The 10181-nt window shown below is 45.2% G+C and overlaps 1 protein-coding gene across 1 annotated transcript; it reads left to right on the top strand.

Annotated features, from left to right (window-relative positions):
- Positions 1-333: 333 nt before the first annotated feature.
- Positions 334-7643, top strand: LOC149340232 (uncharacterized). Its single transcript, XM_089551073.1, has 7 exons — positions 334-530; positions 2024-2183; positions 3333-3478; positions 4513-4639; positions 5909-6064; positions 6569-6682; positions 7476-7643. Exons 1-7 carry the CDS (start codon positions 370-372, stop codon positions 7641-7643), a joined length of 1032 nt encoding a protein of 343 aa, XP_089407199.1. The 5' UTR covers positions 334-369.
- The last annotated feature ends 2538 nt before the right edge of the window (positions 7644-10181 follow it).

Here is a 10181-nt window from a genome sequence, read left to right as displayed (position 1 = left end):
ATATTGAAGTAGCTTCCTGTCTATATAAGCGCGATGATGAAGCAGGTGATAAATTGCTTGCCGGACTGGCATTACATAAAGATTCTTTTTCGGCAATATTACTCTACTTTCGCAGCCCACTTTGCCACCTGACAGATCCCACATTAGGAGAGCACTGCGTCATTCAGGACGATGAAAAAGGGTGAAAGAAATAAAAGCTGAACGGAATCACGACAAGTTTTCTGACCGAAGTGTGTCTGTTGTACGCATAACTCTGGTTTCTCGTCCCGCTGTTCAGATGAACCTGGGCGGGAGGGCCGTGCGGGCGGTGACGTAGCCAGTTCCTACCGACTGCTGTGCACGGCCGGCGCACGTGCCACCTCGGAGGAGATGCTGCCCCCCGACGGGCTGTGTGACCTCCTCTTCTACACGGATGTCGAGTGGCGCGACGGCGCTGTGCACGGCAGTCGGAACGACCACAGCTGGAATGCCTTCCAGAGGGCAGCACGGGGAGCATCAAGGACTGGACATGGCCTGTCTTTGGACTACGGGTGGTGCACTCTTCTCCTTCTTTTGAAGCGAAAAGCTTCACTAGGCTAATCAACACACGGTCTGGCGTGCGCCGTGATCAATTTTAGCCACAGCGGCGCGTGCGCGAGTTCGCGTCACTGGAGAGGCGCAGGTGGTCGGCGGGGCCGCCGCCGAGCGCGGCTCCGCCGATCGACCTTGGCCGTCGTTCGCGCGCTTTACGCGTGTTTACCGAGTGTGCATCGGCGCGCTCTCGGCTTCCTCGTATGACGCTACTTGCAGCCGCGTGTTTACCACAGTTACTACGCATACGGAAGGAGGGCTATATAACGCGCTTGCCTCCACCGTTATCGTGGTGCTCCCAGTGCATTGTGCGCGAACTGCGACAGCCATGACGTCAAACAAAGCATAACTGCAGGTTTTCGCTTGTATATCCAGGCTTAACCAGAGCTAAGCCACTGCCACTTTTTTTTGCTAATGAATGCTATTTAGATATATTGTTTGTTAGCGGACCAAACCTGGGATTCGAAATGTCTTTAGTGTCTTTATATCTACAGTAAAGAGAGGTTGGGCAGGTGTTGTTTATAATCACAAAGTGAACATGGTAGGTGAAAGCCTTGAGGTGCAAGTCCTGTTGTCGAACCGTTGGCAAGCACCCTTTGTCCTTCCCTTCACTGTTCACTTTGCGATTTTATATCCACTGTTCACTTAACACGGACTGCGAAACAACTGTGAATGCGTCTTACGCAAGAATTGTGTTCTGCTTACGGTGCGTAGCGCTCTTCGATTCTTGGCCGTTTCATTTCACCCAGGCTCGCTCGTGCAGCCCCTCTGTTCGAGAATCCTTGCCAGTAAAAGAGAACATGGTATAAACTTTTTTTTTTTTGAGTTCACCACTAGGCATATCGATTTTCGCCAAATGACAATTTTTATCGTTTCATTGAGGTCCTTGCGGGGTCAAGAAATGGGGGAACATTTGCGGAGTCTCAGCGTCACAACCGTAAAATGTCAATGCTGGCTCGACCATCTCGTCCGCAAAGCGAATAGGAACAGCTGATATTCACGTGCAGCAATTTCTGTTGCTATAATTAATGATATCGTGACGTGGACTGCAAGCGGTAGAGGAATTAACATTGGATATGCTCTCTGATTTAAAGTAACTGCATGTCACGCGCTTTTGGCACTTGTGGCAGTTGGCTCGGATGGCTGTTGGCCACACAGTTGCCCAATACCATTAAAAGTGTCTCATCGAAGAGTCCTGGAGCCTCTCTCTTCACACTGTCGCCTTTACATTTCAATAGGTGCTTTTTTAATAGCATAACTACAAAAACCAACCAACGCAGCAAAGCCAGACATGTGATCCACATTGCTTCTTAGACATTGGGTAAAACGTGTCATTTCTAATTTTAAGTAGCTTTTTACGTTCGTTCCCGCATTGTACTGCGCTGGAAAATGACAGCTCTCTTATGCTCACTCGAGCCTTTCTTGAATCTTATTTCATCTATTGCTTCCGCAGGAAATCTAACGACTTCTTTAGGAGCTTGACGACGCCTTTAGGTAGGCAGACACTGCGCGAGCTGTTTGAAGGCAAGATCATCCACTACGGCATCTTGAAGGCGACGGGAAGAGTGGCGGAGCTCCTCCAGGAGATGCACGGAAAACTGGGAGTGCTGAAAGTAAGCGGTCACTCTCAATGCGGTACGGTGGACCAAACAATTGTCCAAGCCCCTGTGGTTAACTAATTAGGTGTTACGAGCTACTCTTGATGACAAGAAACACAAACAACTTCTACAAATTTATACCTCCGCTGTAAGAGGCACTGTTATACACTGTCTCACTAAATTATGCAAGGCTGTTCAAAGCCGAGCTGAGGTCATCCGACCAGGCGATAAGTTCGCAGCATAGCTATCAGGTTGGTTGGTTTATGGGGTTTAACGTCCAAAAGCGACTCAGGCTACGAGAGACGCCGTAGTGAAGGGCTCCGGAAATTTCGACCACCTGGGGTTCTTTAAAAACGTGCCCTGGCATCGCACAGTACACGGGCCTCTAGAATTTCGCCTCCATCGAGATTTAACCGCCGCGGCCGGGGTCGAACCTGCGTCTTTCGGGTCAGCAGCCGAGCACCTTAACCACTGAGCCACCGCGGCGGACATATAGCAATCACGTATCGTATTTTTGGCATGAGGACAGTCTTGGAGGTAAGAAGCGAAATAAATGCAAGAAAAAAATGCCTGTGATCTTGCCGGTTGACCATCGTCTAGCTTCTGAGGAATCACATTTGCACACGAACAATTTTTTTATGCGAAAAATGGTAGCGCATATCGGAATGCTGCAGTCCCATTCAGAAAAACATACTTCACTTTTCGCTGAAAAGATATCTTGCTCACTGATTGAACCTTCATATCTATTATCTCAATTGCTACTGCAAGAAGTAAGTTTAGGGTTGCTTGCTGTCACGGACTATTAATAATTTATGTGTGTGTTTAGAGGCGATTTTCTATTAGCGGTTGCATACCTCTGTTTTTCAACACTTGTCTATTTTTGCGCTACAAATTTTACTTTTGACCTTTGTTTTCTTTTTCACTCCTGTTAAAGCCCCCTTTGGGTCTGACAGTATCAATAAATGAAATGAAATGAAGGATGGACAACATGCAAACGTCGTTGCGAACCTTTTGTCTGAATGCTGTCTTCAGCTTCTTAGCATACGATCTACTGCACATATTCAGTGCCAGAGGAACGCCTTAAAAGTACGATTTTTGTCGATTTAAGTAATAATAAAAAAACATTTTTAATACTCGTTTCTATGCTCATCATTTTTTTTCTAGGCGCTGAAAGACCTCCAAGGCAAATTTATGACAGACTTTCCAGGGATACGGGCCAAAGCTGACGTAGTGCTTGGCGTCAAGTTCCTCTCCTACAATAACAGCATTGACAGCAGCCAGCATTCATCAGCAATAACAGCCTTAGCCAAGTAAGCTTTTCTATTACACGTGTCACAACGCTGTGAGAAGGTGTCATTACCGGCGAAGAGAACGGTGCGAAAATGCGGAGCTGTGTGGCAGCGTTCTAATAGATTCGATTCGGAAGCCGTGCTGTCCTGGGCTGTTTGAAAGTGAATACTGAGGGCTTGCCCTTCATCAAAATTTATCCATAACTATTTTTTGAACCAGCGAAATACGCAAGAGCAGTTTTTGAGTGCTTGTGTTTTTGATGTCCTTGTGACTTTATGCTAATGCACTTAACCGTCTTATATGGCGACATTTCTAGTTGGGCTGGTACGCTTCCAATTAGCACAATTGCTTATCACACATCGTTTAATCTAACGACGGGAGCTGACGCCGGATGTCATGCAGCCAGCCAGCTATCATGCCTGAATTGAAATTTTATTCTTTTAATCGTGCTAGTCATTTTTGCACAGTGAAATTTCAATGTTTCATGCTAACGATCGGTAATTCATGTTGAACGCATTAAACCCCGGTTTGCATTCTGGGTAATGTAGAACGACGTTCACCATATCGGTAAAACATAGCAAAAGAAAAAAAGAAATTGGAGGTAGGGCAAAACATGTGCAATGTAAAGATTTTATTCCGATTGAGTCCTCGTCTGTTTTAATTGCTCATGCGAAATCTTGCCCTGAACATTACTGGCCTAAAAAAATTTTTGAAGGAGGAACTCGGGGCGTCGTGGAGCTTCAATCAATCACAGAGGGTAGGAAAAAATTAAAACAAATTCAGAATACAAATTTTTATTATACATTCCCAGAATAGACCAAACAAATTCCCCAATTACAAAGCTTTACCCATGAAATATTCCTGCCTTGGCTCTTTTCACATTGCATATTGTTATTACTGTCATTGCTGTTACTATTACTTGTTATTGTTATTCCGGTAAGCGTGAACTTCATTTGTAACGCAGCACACTATGCCTGACGGCATCGAAATCTTTTGTGAAATAAATATTTCTGATTAGTGCGATAGAAATAAATCCTCATTTTGTTCTTTTCAGTCACCTCCCGATTACTATATTCATCGTACACACTCACATTCAAGAATGGGAAGCAGGCAAATATCCTATCATTGGAACCATGTGGCACTACTGGAATGATCTTGTCGATTCGAACGAACCTTCCCTTGTAAGTGGGCATTCGTGAAACGAAAAGGCAATTATTTTTAATTGTCGGCAAGCTAAGAATATACTTCCTTTTATATATATAAATATTTTTCAATTTAAGGCCTGCTCCGTATGGCGTCAAATTTATAGACGTGCAAGCCCAGCCTCACACGGCAGTGCTAAGGCCACGGAGGATATTACCTGAGCACATTGTGCAAAAAGTAATTCGCTTCGAATTTTACTATCAGGTGCTGCTTGTCATTATAGAAGCAGTGACCCCCTAAACTTAAGTGTTGCGTAGCAAGTGGAACAGCAACGCCGAACGGTTGGTCAATAGGAAGATGTTGCCTGCCTGCATGGAAATATTTCCTCCATCCCTACTACCTAGGTCAAAGATTAAACGTTCAACTGCGTTCCGGGACTGACAAACAGAGCTCGTTCACCCTGGGAGGGCCTTAGATCTTCTATAACTCCTTGCAGAGTAAAATATATCTTCTGCATTTATTTGTAGAGCAGATAATTCGTAGATGGCGGAAGCCTGAATCTTCCTGACGTCCTCAGGCAAGGAAGACCTACTATTCAGTCGATGAAAGTAAATCACTTGAAAGAGATTTGTCGAAAATCTTGTGAGTGTTCTACCGCCTGTTCCGTATTTATCTGTCCGTGTTAGAAAGAATTCTCCTGCGCAAACTACTGGACTATATGGGCTCAAACGCCGACTACAAGGTAGCTTATGATGGTCTTCGTCTTTCGATATGTAATTTAACATCTAAAATTGCCTGCATTTTCAGGAATAGGCGAAAAACTGCATTCGGCTGCGGCAGAACTTTTCGTTCATGCGAGCAAAGAAGCCACTTTGACAGGCTGCGCCATCTGGCGAGCGGTGAGGCAACCGATGTCACGGCTTGGGGCGGGAATGCGCACCTCGCGGGGTTTCCTCGGATGTGCGTGTCGTCCGCTCATTGAAATTAACACCGCTCGCCAGATGGCGCAGTCTGTCACACTGGCTTCTTTGCTCGCCTGGACGAAAAGTTCTGCCGCAGCTGAATGCAGTTTTTCGCCGATTCCTAAAAATGCAGGCAATTTCAGATGTTAAATTACTTATCGAAAGACGAAGACCATCATAAGGTACCTTGTAGTCGGCGTTTTGAGACCATACAGTTCAGTAGATTGCGCAGCGGAATTTTTCGTAACAGGGACAGATAAATACGGAACACGAGGTATCTTCGGTAACGGGCCCCATTCATAGCTTTCGGCCTGCAGTGAAAGTGGCCTCTACAATTATTTTCAGCGCCGCACTGCCAGAGAACTGAACGCTACCACCATTCCGGCGCGGACGTATGTTATGGCTTCGTTCACGCTTATGGTTGGAGAGTTTGAACAGCATCAGGTCATGGAGAATAAGAGCTTGAGTGCAGGCTCTATGTCGATAAAAGATTTCACTCAGGTATGTGCCTTTTGCGAACTGGGCAGTCTTGTGTAGCAGCAACAAGCATAACTTGAAGTGACGACATCTATTCCTATCGTGCTCGTCCTTGTTCTAAGAAACGATTCTATGGAAGTTATAAAGTTAAGCGGATATCGGCAAGCAATGTGGAGTTGGTCTTTGCACTATGAAGCAAACCTGTGTACTTCAGTGCTTTCAAGAAAAGTTCGACGTCACACTTATCCTACCGCTCGAAGGGTTGACTTTTAATCAGCATGAGAGAGAGAAAAAAAACGAAGACACCCAAAAATTGGAAGTACAGAGAGTACTTTACTTTTTTACAATTTTATTTCCAGCAGGTATCTTAACTTTCTGCGATAAATGCCAATGGAATAAGCAGTCCTTAACTTACTGTTATTGAAAACGCTGCTCAGCTCCGTGTGTCTCGTGCAAGAGTACTGAATAAAAACAACACACTATAAACCAAATCCAGACCCTGATAACATTTTGTCCGTCTTTGGGCAGCTCTGCAGCCGCAGGTCAGGGGTATCCATCGTGAACGGAGGCCTTGTAAAACTGCATGCTGCTGATTACAACCGGACCTACGCATATGAGGATGCCGAAACGATGAGTGCCAAGGTTTGTGAATTTGTCTTCTAAGACGCAGTCGAGATAGCTGTAAAAGAAAAACGGCAGGTGACGGACCTTTTCCTGTGCTCTGTTGTGCATTACGTAGCGTCCCTTTAGTTTGTTTTTCTTTCGTTCAGTGCAGTGCACCAAGAAACCCAGCACTAAGTCTTGAGCGCTAGTGAAACAATTCTGGCGTAACAGCTCTACATGCAGTTGAATTTTGCATAAGTTTCCGAATGTGCAGTTCTTAGCCAAGAGGTTGGGCTGAACTCCACAAAGTTAGGTAACATGTCGACTAGTGAGCACAACACAAACATACGTTTCGTCATATCGTCCCGTTCCGTGATTTATTTCGTAATCTCCTGCGGGTGCTACCCTTCGGAATCATTAAAAAATAACAGAAATAGGTTTTGCTGATACTTGTTTGCAGTCAAAGCATAAGCTGTTTATATTATGTTGTAAGATGTGTAGAGAGCTGGAGCTTCCATGTACTATGTACATGCTGCATCGGACGCGGCAGTACAATTTGCAATGCGGGAAGCAGCGCTTTTTGACAAGTTGGGAAAGGACAGTGATGATGGTAACCGCCTAAAATAGTGATAATTGGACGGAAGGAAAGATGTGTGCAGGCCAGCTGACATTAAAATGGGGGAGCCGCTAAGTCCTTTCGTGCTTCTCAATCACAGCATGTGAGCGTAGCTAGGCTGGAACATCAAACACCAAGTGTTTTATTAAATGGGCATCCAGAATTTTCTACGTTTATTTTTTATAATATAAACATTTTTTCTTCTTTGCCTCCAAGGCCACAGCCTTCTTCAAGCTGTACCAACACCCTCGCCGTGGATGGGCCGTGTTCGACACAGAATACGAAGACTACGACAACACCTGTGGAAACGGCACTTTCAGCAGGCTGAATGCTTTCAAAACTCAGCTCGCTGCAGGAAGGTCATATCTTCCCAATAAAACATAGGTCCGTTCAAACGGAAATTTCATGCAAGAAATGCTTTTTACCAAGGACGCATAAGTAGAGCAGGAATTGAATCACTCATTTGCTGCAGTTGCCCATAGGGATCGACACAAAAAAAGCGTTTTCGAAATTACAAGATCTGCATTCCTCACAAGTGGGCGAAACGTGGGCGAACCAAACGCTTTGATTGTATGCATGTGTACTGTGCGATGTCAGTGCACGTTAAAGAACCCCAGGTGGTCGAAATTTCCGGAGCCTTCCACTACGGCGTCTCTCATAGCCTTAGTCGCTTTGGGACGTTAAACCCCAGAAACCAAACCAAACCATTTTATGCATTTGGGTGAACCTGTCGCGGTGTAGTTAATAAAATAGTAAGTTGTTAGATATTTAGTGTAGCAAAGAGTACCTGAAATGTATCATGCAGGACCAGTCATTACTAAACATGGTGTCACAACTCTTGTCTTGCAGCTAAGCTGCATGGTTTGAAACTAATGTGAAGACGACAATACATAGTTGTTTAAGAGCACTTTCATTTTCGTACTACTTTAACACTTTCACTCAAGCTGCTACTTTTGGTGCGTATGGCACTTTGAAGCTTTATTATGCCCATTTAGTGCACCATTAAGTGTTCTACGAAATGTCACGAGGTCTTTGAGGCGCCCTATTGCTCCGCTGATTTCTCGAATGGCTTGGCAAGTTACTTCATCCTGGTAGCCAACCTGGTGGCCTGACGGTCCTGGCAGCTTGTTCGTCCTGGTGGTACATGAGTGCCACGTGCTCTCTACCCGCTCGTTGCTTCCAGTCCGGCGTTGAGGAAGGAGCACGTGACAAACGCGCCGCTGTGTGACACGTGCTGGTATGCGTGGCAAGCTCTATTTATTTTTTTTTTTTGGGGGGGGGGGGGGGAGGCGTTCGGTTCCGGTTTCGACCGTGACGACACCAGAAATGCTCGAGCTGCAGAGGCGACAAGGTTGGCTTTTTCCAAACTCTAATAATTGATATGGGTATTTACGTTCGATTACAAACCTCTCTGTAAATAAGGAGCCGACGAGTGAATGTTATTAACTATTCGGTATTAGGTGACCAGCTCGCTGGTTAACACTTCTTAGCTGTATTCTGGCGCACTACACTACTGACAGTGCTATGTCTGAAGAAGTGCTCTTCTACGAAAGCCTATATTTAAAATTTGCGGGGGTCATAGGTGAGACGCACTGTAAAAATACAGTTTATGTGGTACGTGACAAAAACATGCGCGAACAGAAAGCCTTCACAAGTTTGTCTTTGACATCCTTGAGACGAAGAGGTGCCTGTAGCAGCTCTTAAACCTTGATGAGGCATGACATTTTATTACGTCTCACATGTATACAAATAGTAAGATTTTAATCACAAGGACTAAAAAACTGAATGACATTGAAGCCCTATTGAGTACTCGTTTTTTCGAACAAATTGGTATATATTTATAGGAGTGACTTTCTAAAAAAAAGAAAACCTCAAATGTGGCGTGTATCTGTAACGCGTTTGCTTCGATGTCCAAAAAAACGCGCTATAACTCAGAATTGCTCCAAGGAGTACTGTGAGGTAGCTGGCTGATGGGAATGGCGCAAAAGCTCAGAAATTTTCAAACTTTTTCTTCCTTCCAAAAATCTGGCGCCTCGAACCGTACACTTGCGCTTGTTAGCGAAAGATAAAAACACTTACTAGTTTGTTTGGTAATTCGATAGCTGTCATGACGCAGAAATATGATACATGCGAGGCCTGGTAGAAAAGTATCCAACCTTTAGCCGAATTAAAAAAAGTGGCATAACTGGAGCGTTGGAAACCTAATCACCTTCAAAGAAGTCTCCTTGGGACTCCACACACTTTACCCACTGGTGCTGCCATTGTTGGAAGAATTCCCAAAAGGCCTTTTTCAGAATGTAGTTTAGCTCAGCTGTCGTTGCAGCCATAATGTCCTCCCTTGTTTGAAATCGCGCTCCTTTCAATGGCCTCTTGATTTAGAAAAACAGCCAGAAGTCGCAAGGGGCCACATCAGGAGAGCAAGGAGCCTGTTGAAGTACAGGAGTCTGGTTTTTTGACAAAAAAGTCTGAATCAAGTGCGAGGAATGTGCAGGAGCATTGTCGTAATGGATGCTCCAATTTCTTGTTGACTTCAACTCCGGTCTGTTGCGCCGATCAGCATCACGTAGGCGACGGAAGACATCCCTGTAATACTCCTTTGGTCATTGTTTGACCCCGTGGGGTGTGTACTTGTAGTGTGTCACACAGCGGAGTCAAAGAAAGCAGTCAGCATCACTTTGATATTGCTGCGCATTTTGCAGGCCTTCTTTGGTCTTGGTGACGGGGAATGCTTCCACTGTGACGACTGGGATTTGGTTTCCGGGTCGTACCCGTACACCCAAGACTTGTCACCAGAGATTAGGGTGTTCATCAAGTCGGGGTCACTGTTTGTGGAATCCAGCATGTCCTGCGAGACATCAACACGAAGCTGCTTTTTCTCCACCGTGAGCAGCTTCGGCACGAATTTCCCCGCAACTCTCCTCA

This window comes from Amblyomma mixtum, chromosome 6, assembly GCF_055824585.1.
Source record: "Amblyomma mixtum isolate Tamu chromosome 6, ASM5582458v1, whole genome shotgun sequence".
Lineage (NCBI taxonomy): Eukaryota > Metazoa > Arthropoda > Arachnida > Ixodida > Ixodidae > Amblyomma > Amblyomma mixtum.
The sequence above is the reverse complement of the archived record's forward strand: the minus strand, read 5'-3'. Positions and strand labels throughout refer to the sequence as shown.